Source organism: Athene noctua, chromosome Z, assembly GCF_965140245.1.
Source record: "Athene noctua chromosome Z, bAthNoc1.hap1.1, whole genome shotgun sequence".
Taxonomy (NCBI): Eukaryota; Metazoa; Chordata; class Aves; order Strigiformes; family Strigidae; genus Athene; species Athene noctua.
In genome coordinates, this window is record NC_134077.1 from 61,253,646 (window position 1) to 61,269,397 (window position 15,752).

The 15,752-nt window shown below is 38.5% G+C and overlaps 1 protein-coding gene across 7 annotated transcripts in view; it reads left to right on the top strand.

The window, feature by feature from the left end:
• Positions 1-15,752, top strand: part of PIP5K1B (phosphatidylinositol-4-phosphate 5-kinase type 1 beta) — a 124,550-nt gene that overhangs the window by 73,842 nt on the left and 34,956 nt on the right. For all 7 annotated transcript variants that reach the window (XM_074931646.1, XM_074931649.1, XM_074931645.1 and 4 more), the window contains 4 exons: positions 7,869-8,080; positions 10,150-10,233; positions 10,335-10,383; positions 10,932-11,016. In XM_074931646.1, the coding sequence (XP_074787747.1) occupies positions 7,869-8,080; positions 10,150-10,233; positions 10,335-10,383; positions 10,932-11,016 (430 nt within the window). The remainder of the gene's footprint in view (positions 1-7,868; positions 8,081-10,149; positions 10,234-10,334; positions 10,384-10,931; positions 11,017-15,752) is intronic.

Consider the following 15,752-nt stretch of genomic DNA (forward strand, 5'->3'; position numbering starts at 1 on the left):
GGTTAAGTACTGAGAATGTTGAAATGTAGTTTCAATAGCTGTGACTTATTTTTAGTAATCATGCTGTTAGCTACTCTGATCATTGTATAAAATTATGAATTATTAAAGAACAGAGCAGATTCTCCAATTTCCAAATAAAATAAATCTTGTAAATATTAACAGAAACTGTTCTGCTCATGAATGAGCCCAAGAATTAAAAGTTTTTGGCACATAAACAAGTACCAAGTAAAAAAAAAAAGTCAGTAAAGACATTAAAGACAGTTTAAAGTGCATTCAGGGATCTCTTTTTTTCTTAAAGGTGCAGAAAATTAAACTGCACATAAAACCTAGCTGCTGTTGTGTTTTGTTCTAAGCACCTAATCCTGCAGAAATTGTTTCTGTGTTGAGGAATACTTATGTGGGGCAAAACATAAGCTATAGCACTAAATGATGTATTAGGTACAAGTAACATTAGCACAACTTCGCATGAGAAAGGCTAGAAATTAATCAATAGTATTATTCTATTTTTCATAGTTGATATGGAATCAAAGTAAAACTAGGCATCCATTATTATTTATTTGATCTTTACTGGAGCTCTTTAAGCAGTTTAATAAATACAGATTACCTCTGTTCTAGGTAGAAAGCACGGGAAAGACACCATGCTACAAGGAATTCACAGTCCAAACACACAAGTAACAGTTTGTCTTTTGATCATCTCACTTTTAAAATTAAGGTAGAGTTTTATAGAGGTACATGTCAAAAATTATTGTAGGAAAGGTACACCAGCACATCTCATCAGAATATGGTCCAGTGGTTTGATTATGAAAACATTCTTACAATCTTCCCTGTAATCCCTTAAAGTACAGAAGAAGTGGTAAACGTTTATTAAAAATAAAAAAGAAAGGGGTCTCTTTTAAAACTGATGTTGTCATGGTTCACACAGAGATGTTAGTCTACAAACTGTTTCTCATCTAGTTACCTAATAAAGCATGTTAATATAACTTTAAACAGGAAACAGGAATTTCAGGAGGATAGATAAGCACAGGATTCTGTATTTGTAAATCTTTGCTTCACACGCTCACACAGATACAGTATGTTCTTGAAATGTCAACTAGTCATATGCAGGAATTTGGGGTATTATATTAAAAATAGCCTGGTTGTCTTTTCCCCTTTCCATCTGCTGTTGAATCCAAGAGAAAACAAAATTGAAAAGAACTAAAAGGAGGAGTACGTGTAAATGCAGTTAGCTCTAGTAACTGGACAAATGGAAGAAAAATTTCCAAGTATTGTTCCTCTTGCTCTTTACTTTGCTGTTAATGTCTCCACAGTAAGATGTTTACCTACGTGCACTCAGATAACCTCTTTCTGTCAGTCAGTGGTCAATTCGCTGTATTTCTCATTCCTCTTGCATAACACTTTTTCATGTATATAAATATCAGAGATGAAAAAACTATCTAAACAAATCAAGCAGTATTTATTTGTCCTACAATTTGTGATAAAATTCCCCAGCCAAATTGCAAAGAAGTAATATTCTGAAAACTGAAGTTAAGATGCATTCCCCGCTTATTTAAAAAAAGTGAGCCACAGTTTTAAAGAGCACTAGTGATCTTCATTTGTTACTTAAGGATGACTTTTTTTCTTAATGAAGCATATTTAAGAGCTGGCATATAAACTCAAAACTAGTTCTTTTCATTTAACTTGGTGACCTTAGGGATTCTGTGACACCTGGCACATTTAAAACTGTATTAACAATTATTGTTTTATACAAACAGGCAAGGCAACTGACTGTACAACTAGATAATTTTATCTGGCAGTAAGTAATTAGATTTTCTGTCTCAATAAGAAGAGTATTTTTTGAGCTATCAGTTGAAGTGTTAATGACCTACAAGCAGGCAAAGTATGCATGTTATATGATTTCTTGTTGAGGATATCTTCCAATTTATTAAGTGTCTTCTCTCTGTAAATACAGCTATTACTGAGATTCAAATCTTCTTTGCTGTTTCCTTCTTCACCTCTTTCTTTAAGCCATGTCTTACAGCAGATAAGAAACCAAAACCTTTCCTGACAAATTGTTTGACTCGGTGTTATTCCCTCTGTGGCAGAACACTTAATTTTAATAGTGTATTTTTGCATTAAAAAATCAGGAGAATGATTACAAGCCTCATAGGAGTATTGTCAGAATTACTTAGCTAATATCTTCACACTGTCTGGAGGATTAAAGTTTGTGAACACCTTTTTTTGTATGGTGGTCAAAGTAGGAGTTCAAGTCTTGGGTTTTTTTTTCTTTCTTACTGCTTAAATTTTTTTAGGACGTGAGGGACAAAATGCATTGCTGTTAAGACTTTCAAGTAGAATTAGAAACCAAACAAAAGAATTCAGGGTTTTTTCTTATGGGATTTCCCTTCTGATAATTTTAAATGGAAATTGAGTTTATTTAATCCAAAATTGCACTTTACCAGAATTATTATTTAGTTTGTGCAATACTGTTATGGTTTCTGTTTTGGCTTTGTTTGGTTGGGTTTTTTTTCCTTTTTCAGAAGGAAGCAATTCTGTAGCAATGGTTGGAAATTATCCTGTTGCTGGAAAAGCAAAAGGCATAGTTATCTACATTTGTAAGAATTTCATGCAAGTGTTGAGGAATGTTCTAAACAAAAGTATGTGGTTACCCATTTTTATTTGTAAATTAACCTTAGAACAATTAATATTTATCTTGATACCTGTATTACAAAATATCTGTTACAGAAGCAATGACAATCCAGTTGTCATCAAGCGGTTTTTAAGAACAATAAAACAATTTCAAGGTGTTTTTACTAATGCAAATTGAATGGCTTTTTAGAGTCTGCATTTTTCCTTTATTATATTATCAAAGAACACTATAGACTTTTCTAAGGATATCATATTTTGAAAGTGGCATTAATGGCCTGACTAACAGAGATGCCTGTAAAGACAAGGAAATCCAAAGTTGAAGGCAGAGAGGGTTGTATCCCTTGAGCTTCAGGTCTGAGTATTGTTTTCTTCACTGCTGTTTTAGCCAGTTGCTGCAGAAATCTCAAGCGTTATGGCATGAACATGTATCTGTTTTGTGCTGAAGCAACAGTGACAGAGACCTTGTATGATCAAATTTATTAACTGGATTTTTCAAAACCCTTAATAGTGGGGGTGGTTTGTTGCTTTTCTTGTCTTTTTTCTACTGCAGAGGGTCTACACAGATTATTCTTTACCCCAGATAATTTCAGTGGCCCATTCTGCAGCATGTCCTTATAAACAGTAGTGTCAGCCCAACTTGAAGGAGTTCTGAACTGCAGCATAGGATATAAATAATAAATGGCATGGTGTGGCATGGAGGTGGAGAATGTGCTAATTTAGATGAAGGGCTTCTTCGTCAGAAATAGTAGTTTGAGCAAAATAGGCAGGAAAGATACTGCAGATTTCTTTTATGTATTATCACTCCTGTAGTATCAAATGAAATTCCAAATTTCATTTTACTTCTGTTTTGAAAATCAGAAACCAGACTGTAATTTTTAGGAGTTTAAGTTAACAATATGTTTCAGGAATTCTGTTGAAATGGGAAGTGGCTCCACATATGCTTTTGGAGGGGTTCGTGATTTGTTTTCTTGGGATAGATTGTTTCTAAACCAGACACATCACTAGACATTTGACATTTGTGCACCTGTTTCTAAAGAATGCTTATTTTGCAAGATAGTCCTTTATTTTGTGGTATTTTAATATATCTCCTTATGTTGGAGAGCAGTTATTGATACAGAGTAAAATCAGTCGTCTTTCTGTTATGTTAATTTTCATGTCCCTTTTCTAAAATGCTTGTAGAAGAGGAAATGCTTTCTTGCATGGTTATTCTTTTAGTTATTGCATTTCATAAGCTTGTGAAATTATGTATTTTTTTAGCAGTGTTTTCCTTTTGTGAAAATGACCTGCTGACGAGCTGTTTTGCATGCTTAGCAATGTGAATGCAGATTTCTCTGTCAGACAGTACACAGCTTGGGCTGGCTGTATCTAAAATAAAAATGAAATTTCATGGCAGCAATACTTGCTGTGCTCTATTAGTCAGTCACTGGCTGTGATAGTTGAGTGTAACCATGTCTAAGATGATTCACAGAATGCTTTGACAGCTGATTAGCTCAGAGAAAAGCAAATCTAATTTAAGGGAGTTATTTTACCATGTTCCAAACCAACATATTTTGTGATGGCATTTCACTGGGGTTTTCATGTGGTTTGAGAGCAAAATAGGTCTTAAAGCTATAAGGGGATGAGTGATGCTTGCCATCTGGAAGTTGTCGGAGCAGCTAAAGCCAGTCTTGCAAGCACTACTTGGTGACCAAGTAGCAACATCATGTTGACAGAAACTGTATCTAGTGAAATAAACATATATAAATACAAATGGGATGAACAGTTTAATGTCAAGTTAATGCTTACTTGCCATTATGAAATAAAACACTTAATCATGCTATGTAGTAACAAATAAGAATATTCTTGTTGAAATCTTCCAGTGCCATTTTGCTAGAAAGGTGCATTTCAGTGTAGTTAAATGAGTAAAGATTGAATTTCTCTCACTTTAACTACAAAAGGAGTGTATTTCTGGGAGTTAATGTCAATTTCTAGTGTCCTCACATGGATGACATCAGGTGTTTTATAAGGCTTTCTCATTTTGCTCTGAATATAGCCCTTTAATACTGTGATTTGATTGTTTTTTCATTAGATTAGGATCTCATTTTGGCACCTTCGTAGCAAAAACTTGTTGCTGCTTCTCAAAAGAAGTTCAACCTTAATTCATCAGACCTACCTGCTTATGCCTTTTTCTGTTCTGATAACTTACGCTGCATGTTCAGAAATAACTTATGCTGCATTTGGAACTTTTCCTTGGCAAACCAGAATAATTTGTGCAACTGTGTGTCCAAAATGTTACTTACACATTTAAAAATAATAATGATTTGATATTTTAAATATTAATGTTGACACATATGTGAGAACCCTTCAGATAAATTCAGCTGGAAATCCCACTGACTGAAGTAAAATTTCTGTCTTAATACAGACTAAAGAGTTTGACATGAAGTAAGTTTTTGTTGAATGCTAATGTTTAAGATTCTTCCTTGGTACTCTGATAAATTGTTTCTTATCATTTTCCTTAGAAACAAACAGGAATAAAACATGCTTAGATCTGGTCAAACGATGTGTATTTATGTAAGGAATGGCTGGTTTGGTTATCAGATTTCTAAGGGGAGCTAATCAGAACTGTCTATCAAACCAGTAGGCAGACAGAGGGGCAGATCATATTATATCCTGAAGGCACTTGTAGACTGGAGGATCTACCTCTGAGTAAGGACCATGAATAGGGTGCCCAGGGACGAGGGCTAGAGTTCATATGCTGTGTGCTGTTTGTAAGAATATATACTGCAGTTAATCCATTGGAACTGCAGGTGTTTCAGTTTCATAGTGAACTGGAATACCAAAATAGCTACTTGGTTTTTTGATTTTTTTTTTTCAGTAATCGTAGAACAAAGTCACAAATAGTCAAAGAGATTTTTAGTCCATTGTATAATACAAGTAGTATGGGTTTAAGTGACAGCGATGAATTGATGCAGTCAGATTAATTTTATCACATAAGATGTCCCTGTGGAAGAAGCAGCAGCGTATTATACCACAGCCTTCCATGAGGCTAGAGCCAGTCCTAGACATAGTTATGTAATTAGTACAGTTAAAGCACAGTGTGTCTAATGTAATCTTAATTCTAAAGGTGATAAAGAATAGGTTGATGGCAGAGCTGTCAGCAGTTATGTTTATAACTGTAAAATAAAAGTGGCAGTGTTTTTTCCAAGCGTGACTAGCTGCTGTAATCAGGCTTTGCATAAACAGTGTTGTTGACTGTACTAAGGTAAGTATTTTTACAGAGGATGAACTGTATTAGTTTTTTTTCAGCCTACCCAGAATCAACTTTCAGTATTTGGCGGCAAACATTCACTGATTACAGATTTGTCATTAATACATTATATAGTAATTTTTTTTGAGAGAGAGTCTGGGTAAACGGTAGCAATAAGCAAGCAGTAAAGAAAATTCTAGAACTTACTTAGCACCAAGTGTCTGTGCCTTTGAACCTGTTAGCTGCACTATTTTTTCAATACGTGATCATAAACCAGGAAGTTACTAGCCCCTAACATTCCCCCACAATGTGTAATAAAATTCCGTTATCTTGTTGTGTATTAATGTAGAGTGTGCTTTTTTCTTGCATCCTGAAAACCTGTGTGAGTTCTGTCATCAGAAGACAATACATTAGCAGCCATTTTCTTGTTCTATTTGAACTAACCTACCTCTGTGCAGGATTACTCTGAGAAGATCAAATCTCACATGTCTTCTAAGCTCCTTCTTTGCGTCTGGAAGTCAGAATCAGCCAATGACTTTCTACACTTACATTACAGTGTGTTATGCTTTGTTTCTTCACTTCAAATGCTTACAACAGTGCTAAAATTGAGACACCATGTTCCTCATAGAAGATAAATGCCAGAGATAGAAAAGAATTCAGCTGTAATGTACATTTGGCTTCTACTTAATACAATGAGTACATAAGAAATACAGATGGAGTGGAACAGAGTTTTCTTACCTTTTTGCCTATATACCTGGATATTGGAGTTAAAATTATCTCTGGGGATGTGTTAAGTAGTAGACTCCCATCTCCTCTTCATACAGTTTTGCAGACCTTTCCTGGTAAATACCAACAAACCTTATTTTGGCTTTGCAAAATGTGGCTTAGTGTTCACAAGTCATCTCAGTGTTTTGTGTAAAAATATTTATACTTACATAGTTTTCATCAAAATGTCATACCTGGAGTTACTGCTCTTTATTTGTCATCTCTGCAAAATCACGTTTTGTTCTTGTTCATGTACAAAGATGTAATATTGCCTCTTGATTCCATGTCAAAAATTACACCAGTATCTTAGGACATTCTGTGCCGAAATGTATCATGAAATATTGCTGAGCTCCGTGAGGTTGAGAAGTAACATATCCTTTCTGCTTGCTACCGGTTTTTCTCTCTCCACTTAGCACTGCTGTTATATAAGATATTTAACACAGCTGCTACTACTACAGCTTATTTTAGTTCATGTTTACATATTGACTTGAACTGTATTTCCTTTTAATGGCAGTATGCCAGACTTCATAATGATGTAACTGACTAGAAACTTAGGACAGTACATGTGCATGAAAGGAGAACTTGCTTGCTGACAGAAGCAAAAATGGTTGGTAGAGCTAGAAGAAATGACTGGCTGGTTAAGTCATGCTTCAGAAATAAAAATGCCTTTGCAGTTTAAATAGGTCCTATTTAGCCTAATAAAGAGAGATGCATGATTTTTGTAGTCGAATTCCAGCAGCTGTTAATGAAGGGTGGTAGCAGATGCTTTTTTTGACATTGTAAAGTTCTCCAAGGATACTTTCTCAGTTATAAACAGGAGGTGGAGGTGAGGTAGAGTAGTGTAGGCAAAAATGATCAGAAAAGCCTGGAACATGCATTAGAGGTAACTTTTAAAATGTCTGTAGTTTGTAAGTATATTCTGGAACTAATAACTGATTACTTGCTATAAATAAAAAAGATGCCGACTGGATATATCTTCCTTGACTAAAGTGTAACATTGGGTTGGATTCCAGCTCTGCATCTTTCTTTCCCACTGGCAACAAAAGCTTTGAGCTAATTACATAACTAGCACTTTGACTTATGTGGGGTAGTAAAAGATTTTTGTTTAATTATAATTTCACACATCTCCTAATAAGAGAAACTTGTGCTTTGAAGGCCTATTTTTACTTAAGTTTTCAAAATGCTGCTGTGTAATTCATATTGTGTGTAGTCTTTTTTTGATTCAGTACAGCTATTTCTTCTTTGTTGATAGGTTCTAGAAAGTTTTAAGATCATGGATTACAGTTTGCTACTGGGAATCCACATACTGAACAGTAACATGAAGGAAAAAGAGGGAGAGAGTTCCCAGAGTGTATCAGATGCGAAACGTCCTGGAGGGCAGAAAGTTCTCTATTCCACAGCCATGGAGTCCATACAGGGCCCTGGGAAGTCAGGGGACTCCGTTGCCACAGGGACAACAAATACGTAAGTGCCATAACCCACTCTTAAGCCTACTATTAAAGTGTGTACATTCTGTTTCTTCAGTCTATGCCACTTGGTATTAAGAGGCAAAACATTCGAGAGTACACTGCATTTCAGGAGCTGAAAGATTAAGCCTTTTTTTTCAAAAGCTGGACCATCAAGATTTGTTACAGAGCAGGAAATTAAAATGTTGATTAGTAGATTGAACATCTTTAAATATATGATAGCAAAGTTGGTTAATTCACAGTGACTAATTTATGCAGAAATGCATTCATTTATAAATTAGATGTTATGAGACAGCTATTACAAGAGTCCCAGGTATAACCTAATTTTAACTGGAAGCAGCCAGATGAGCCATAAGCAAAACCTATTTATTAACATTGAAATAGATATTCCTACAGTGGTTATTTTCATCTCAGAGTGGTATATTCTGTACATAGAACTGTATCATCAGCCACTGAAGTGCAGTCATAACCATGTATGGTACTTCCTGAGATTAAGAACTTCTGCTTTCTTCTCAGTTTTTTATCTAGCAAAAACTGCTGAATTTCACTCAGCTTTTACAGCATTACTCACATTCACACAGAAGATGGTGAGTTTTAGGAGGCAAAACTGGCAGTTTTGGGGGGTGTTAGTTTTGGTTTTGTTTTGGTTTTTAACTAAAAGTCTCAGTTGATTATACAGGTCACCCAAGAAGGTCATTATGGTTATTATGTATGGAAACCCCTTCTGGGCTCCCACATCACTTGAGCTATGTAGTGCTTGCCCAAATCCTGAGCAGTGTCGTACCACTGTTGAAAGCCTGCTGCAACAGTTGAGTCCTTCCTTGGCCTCTTGCACTATCTCCTCACTTGTATTGTCATAATTGACAGTGTGGCAAACCTCACTGAGGTGGATGAAAATATGCCTAGGTCTTACAGGTCTAGTTGTCTACTGTGGTTCATTGTAAGGCCATACAAACATAAGCATAAGAATGAATACCCAGCAGCAATAACTCCTGTGTGTACTGGGTTGAATTTACAGTCATAGCTTCCAGGAAAAGCTGGCAGAATATAGTTTTGTACACCACTTAACACTTCTGAATATCTGACCGGTTAATTGAGCTGGAGTTTACGATAACGGGTTTTTAAATTAATTTAAACTTGACTTGTTATTACATGGTTTAATTTGTGCCTATAATAATAATAATAAACCTCCCCTCCTTCCCCAAAAAGAAAAGGTTGAGTAGATTGTAGCCATGTTTTGTCAGGAGAAGGGACTACTGTGCTTTAGTGTTAGAATGGGGAATATACTCACAACTATGTCTTTGGTAGCTGTTTCAGGTTTGTATTATTTATTTCTCAAACTGTTAAAAAAGATCCGGAGGTATTGCATGTGTTACATCATCTTGGTTTTGTAGTGGGTCCGTCAATGTCAATAGAAGCTGACAAACTGAAAATTGGATTTCAGTTTCTGGTTCTAAAAACAGTGGACCCTTTCTCTAGGGGTTGGAGTAGGAAGAGAGGATCTTAGCATGGGCACCTCATTCTTTAAGGTCATGGCTGAGTAAATACAGTGAACCAAGTGGAGATCTAGGCAGTCAGGCTTCTCAGCTTAATACTTTTTCTGTCACTAATTCATCTGTAAATAAATTTTGGAAAACCACATACTTAATTTTTAGTGAAAAATATACAGAACAACTTTCCAGACTTCTAGTAATGTATAGGCTCTCTATAGTTTTACATGTGATCAGTAAAGTGAAAAATCCTCCTTTAGCTAGGTAAAACTATTTATTCTTCTTAGTAACAAACTGATGTGTACTTTTTTCCAATTTTCAGATCATTTAAATATTTCCAATTATATCTAAAAGTTATCCTAAAATACTCTTTGTTTACAGTGGATATTTACCACTGGATCCCAGATTCTTTAGGTTTGCTATTTAAAATCAGTTTGCTAAGTGACTCACATTTGACTTACTTTGCACTGTGGTGTGTAGCTTTACTGTTGTGCCTGTTTCTTTGGGGTTGCACATCACTTGCTGACTGATGACAAGATGTCTTAAAAGATAATCTGTGTTTTTGTTGTTCTCTCAGAATGGGAGGTATTCCAGCTAAAAGCCATAAAGGAGAAAAGCTGCTTCTATTTATGGGTATTATTGATATTCTCCAGTCTTATAGGTAAGTTGAGTTTCAAGTTTTTATTGAATAAGTTATTCTGAAATTACTTACAAATGTGGAAATTTTACAAAGCAGTTCTGATTCTGGTTTTGTACGCTTAGGTTAATGAAGAAGCTGGAACATTCTTGGAAGGCTCTTGTTTATGATGGGGTAAGTAGATGTTACTATTTTTTTTAACTGCAGATACTTTAGCTAATGGAATTTTGTGTTGACCAGGAAAGAGCTAGGTCTGGTATATTTGTAGTCTACCATCACCACATAGTTTGGACTGCAGCTGAAATCTTTTTTCAGTCCATTTCCCAATACATGCTCTGGTTTTATTTGTTGAGCTTTCAAAAAGTAACGAAAATGATCTGCTTCTCCTTATAACTTATATAAAACAGTGGCCACTGAGCAGGACATTGATGAATCTGTAACTGTAAAAAGTACATAACATGAAAAAAAGCATTTCAAATGCTAGGAAAATATTGCAAAATATGACTATATAATTAATAACTCACAATTTAATAAATGAAATACTAAAGAAAAAGTTTTTGAATAATTAAGATTTAAAAAGAAAAACCATTTTAAGATTAATTTGTTTTGAGTGTGCCTGAAATGTGTGATATAGTTCACCTAAGGTGTCCATCTTCTTTCCTGAGAATTTACTTGTGATGTACTTATGGCAAATGTAATGAAGACCTTTTTCAATTTTGTAGGACACTGTTTCAGTTCACAGACCAAGTTTTTATGCAGACAGATTTTTAAAGTTTATGAGTACAAGAGTTTTCAAGAAAATTCAAGGTAAGAAAGTTGTGACTTTTACTCTTTTAGATATTTTTATGATCATTACTTTGTAACTCTCCTGTCTTGGCAATAAAATAATGCTTTCTTCAACATCATATAGCAGTTACATTGCCAGAAGTTGAGTTTCTTCACTGGAGCTAATGGGATTGTACTCTAATAGTAAAAGTATAGAGAATTATTTGCTATGTATTTTTTGTCACATCCGAGGTATCTGAAGGTAAAGCAAGTTCCCTTATATTATCATTGATATTGTCCTGGTTCAGCTAAGATAGGGTTAAGTTTCCCCAGCAGAGAGGGGGAAGGGATCTCCAGCCGGGTTATTCATACCATGCTGATGTCAGGTCCAGCAGCAGCGTGGAAACTTTTTCCTTTGTGGCTTTGGTGACGGGAGCACACGGCGGGCTGTCCGTAACCATTGCAGTATTTCTCTGTATATCTTTTGTCTTGTTTACTGTTATTGCTGTTTATTGTCGTTATCATTGCTACTGTTGTTGTTCAGATTGTTTATCACACTGTTGTATTAAATTTCTTCTTATTTTAACCCGGCGTTTGTGCCCTACTTGTGTCCAAGGGTGGGGGAGGGACAATGGCAATGTGGTCTCCAGTCCTGGCAGGGCTTAAACCAACACAGCCTTAAAGTTACATTTCATAATTCAATGATGTGTCCAGTACTGCAACTGTTATTGGAAGAATACTCCCATTGATTTTAATCTATTTAATTTGCAAAAGTAAAGATTGTTTTCAAACATGCTGGAGGTGGTATGTAAAGACAGGCATTGTTGCTTTTGATGTGGATTTTTTCTCTGCTTTATCAAGGAAAAAAATCAGACACTGGATATTAATAAAGACTTTTGTCTTTGTCACTATTACCTATTTCTCTTTTCCCCCTCCACTTTTACTTCAAACCACCACTATTAGTGTGGTGGGTTGACCCTGGCTGGATCCCAGGTGCCCTCCAAGCTGCTCTGTCACTCCCTCCTCAGTTGGACAGGGGCAAGAAAATATAATGAAAGGCTTGTGGATTGAAATAAGGACAGGAGATTGCTCACCAGTTACAATCTCGGGAAAACAGACTCAACTTAGGGGAATTAGTTTAATTTGTTACCAGTCAAATCGGAGTAGAGTAATGAGAAATAAAACCAAATCTTAAGACACCTTTCCCCCACATCTCTCTTCTTCCCAGGCTCAACTTCACTCCCAAATTTTCTACCTCATCCCTCCAAGCAGTGCAGGGGGACAGGGAGTAGGAGTTGTGATCTGTTCATCACACATTTGTCTCTACCGCTTCTTCCTCCTCACACTCTTCCCCTGCTCCAGTGTGGGGTCCCTTCCATGGGAAGCAGTACTCCACCAACTTATCTAATGTGGGTCCTTTCCATGGGCTGCAGTTCTTCACAAACTGCTCCAGTGTGGGTCCCTTCCACAGGGTGCAGTTCTTCAGGAGTTGCTCCAGTGTTGTGTCCCCCACCACATCACAAGTCCTTCCAGAAAGCCTGCTTTGCTGTGGGGTCCTCTGTCCATGGATCCACAGGTCCTGTCAGGAGCCTGCTCCAGCATGGGCTCTCCATAGGTTCACGGCTTCTTTTGGGTGCATCCACCTGCTCTGGTGTGGGCTCCTCCACAGGCTACAGTTGGATATCTGCTCCACTGTGGACCTTCACAGGCTGCAGGGGGACAGCCTGCCTCACCATGGCCTGCACCATGAACTGAAGGGAAATCTCCGCTCTGATGCCTGGAGCACCTTCTTCCCCTCCTCCTTCCCTGACCTCGGTCTGCAGAGGTGTTTAACTTTTCTCAGTCCTCTCTCTGGCTGCTGTTGCGCAGCAGTTTTTACCCTTCCTAAATATGTTATCACAGAGGTGCTACCACCATTGCTGATGGGCTCAGCTTTGGCCAGCAGCAGGTCTGTCTTGGAGCCAGCTGTCATTGGCTTTATAGGACACAAAGAAAGCTTCTAGTAGTCTCACAGAAGCCTCCTCTGTAACCCCCACACTAACAAAACCTTGCCACACAAACCCAATACACAGAGGAAAGAAAAAAAAGCCAAGAGAAACTCATCATCACTACAGAGGGACATTGCAAACAAGAATTGTCCAAGGTCTTAAGCTGAAGTCTTGCAACAATAATTTAACTATTGATTGTCACTTCTGTCAAATGAAATTAATTTATTTCTATAACTTAAAGTAGATCCTGAAATTGTAGATCATCTTAAGGCATTGGGGTTGGATGGTAAATTGTGATCCTGCATAGGTGAGCTCTTGCTGTATGTTGTTCTTTAATACCAGTGGGCAGCTGAGCCCCACACAGATGATCACTCACTCCCTGCTGCCAGTGGAATGGAGGAGAGAATCGGAAAGGTAAAAGTGAGAAAACTCTTTGGTTGAGATAAAGACAGTTTAATACAGAAAGCAAAGGTTGCATGTATGTACTGGGTCTGGCTGAGCTGGAATTGGTTTTCCCCTATAGCAGCCCTCACGGTGCTGTGTTTTATGTTGGGAGCTGGCCGGGTGTTGATGGCACCCTGGTGTTGTGGCTACTGCTGAGCAGTGCTTACACAGCACCAAGGCTCTTTCTGACATTTCCCCCCCTGCAGTGGGATGGGGTGGGCAAGATCTTGGGAGGGGACACAACCAGGACAGCTGACCCGAACTGACCAAAGGGATATTCCAGACCATATGACGTCTGCTCAGGATAAAGCTGGGGAAAAGGAGGAAGGGGGTGGGGTCACCCGTGGTCCTCCGAGGGAACCGCTACGGGTATCAGAGCCCTGCTGCCTGAAAAGGGCCGGCATCACCTGTTAATGGGAAGTAGAGAATAAATCTGTTTTCTTTTTTTGCTTCCACACGTGGACCTTTGCTTCGCTTTGCTTATATTAAAACTGCTTCTGTTTTACCCACAAGGGTTGCTATCTTATTTTATTTCCCCTCTTTGCCCTGTGGAGAAAACAAGGGGAACAGGGGGAAGTGATAGAGTGACTTGGTGGGTACTTGGCATTTAGCCAAGGTCAAACCACCACAGTCTTTCTTGGCGCCCAACGTGGGGCACAACAACAAAAGTTTTACATTAAATGTGTTGTAGCTATAGTAGTTATTAAGAAACAAGCTCCTGTGCTGGTCACAGGTTTGTTGATTGCGCTGCTCATCTTTATTTTGCTAAGCTCGGGAACAGGCTGGAAGAAATTGGGAACATCATGAGTGGTTTTATTCTGCAGGCTCCCGAGGTACTTATTCATCCTTATGTTAGCTCATTGCTACTCTTTATTAATGCTGTTCGCCTGTTGTGGGTTGTGTGGAGCTTGGTATGTTTTTGGTGTAAGAGAAGGCAAATTTTGAGTGAGTCAGTACCAAAATGTGCCCTGAGGTGGCCTGTCCCTGGATGGCAGGGAGAGTAGAAGGATTTGGGCAGATTCCTAGGATGGTTATCACCTCCTGTAGCCTGGGGTCTTACCCCTGAACAGGCAAGCAACCCCACAAAATTGACACACCACCTGATAGAAGGGTGACTTGCCTATCCCAGTGAAAACCACCAACTTCTATCGCTGTACTGGGGCCTGGCCTGTGCTTATCGAGCTGCAGTTCAGCACTCTCAAAGGACTGTGGTTGACATGGGAACTCAAACAATAACAAGAGCAGAGATTGCCCCAGTAGTAGAAAAGAAGCAGTGGACAAGGAGAACAACAGGTCCATACACTCAATTAATAAGGGAGGAGAGAGAAGAGGAAGAAGTTGGTCCTTCAGCAAAGGAATTGGAAGAGGGAATAACAGAACTGAAACAGAAGGTGGAAACTACCCAGTCCCTGACGTCATCAGAACTGCGAGATCTGTGGAAAGACTATTGCCGCCAGCCGGGTGAGCGGATCGCTGCCTGGGTGCTGCGATGCTGGGATAATGGGGCTGGTGCTCAACAACTGGAAGGTAAGGAAGCCCAACAGCTGGGTTCCTTTGCTAGGAATTGAGGAATTGAAAGGGGAATTGGAAAAGAGACATCAATTTGCAGTCTGTGGAGGTGGCTCCTTTTGAGTGTTAAAGCAAGGTATCCTTTCAAGGAAGATCTTATGGACAACTCCCCAGGGAGGTGGACTGCTGCAGATGAAGATGTCCAGTACCTGAGAGAATTAGCAGTGATGGAAGTCATCTGTGGTGATCCAGATACTGATGAAGCCCCTAAAAATCCAGAGGATGTCCTATGCACACGGGCCATGTGGAGGAAGGTGATTAAAGGTGCGCCATCCTCGTATTCTGCTGGCTTGGCTGTGATGTACTACCCAGAAATGGATGCAGGAGAAGGACTAAGATGTACAGCAACTGTGGAGGCAGTCTCTTCCCGGCTTAGAACTTTGAAGAGAATCTTGGTACCTCCTCATCTCTACGGGTGAGTGCCCTGGATGTTAGGAGCTCCCCAAGAAATCAGTTCTCTTCTGTCCCAGTCAGGGGGAAAGGGAACCCCAGGCGCATGACACATGGTGAACTCTGGTTCTTCCTGTGCGACCAGGGGGAGGACATGAGGAAGTGGGATGGTCAACTCACCTTTAAGTTGGAAGCTCGTGTACATGAATTGCGAGGAAAGACCCCTGCCAAGAAAAAGACATCCAAGAAAGTTGGTAATGTAGCTGGTGTAAAACCATAAGAAAGTAATCAGTGATATCCCGGATACAGGAAGGCTGAGATCACCTCCCTTGGCCCTGATGAAGGAACCTCTGACCTGGCATGGCAAGGGTCAGACAGTGAATACTC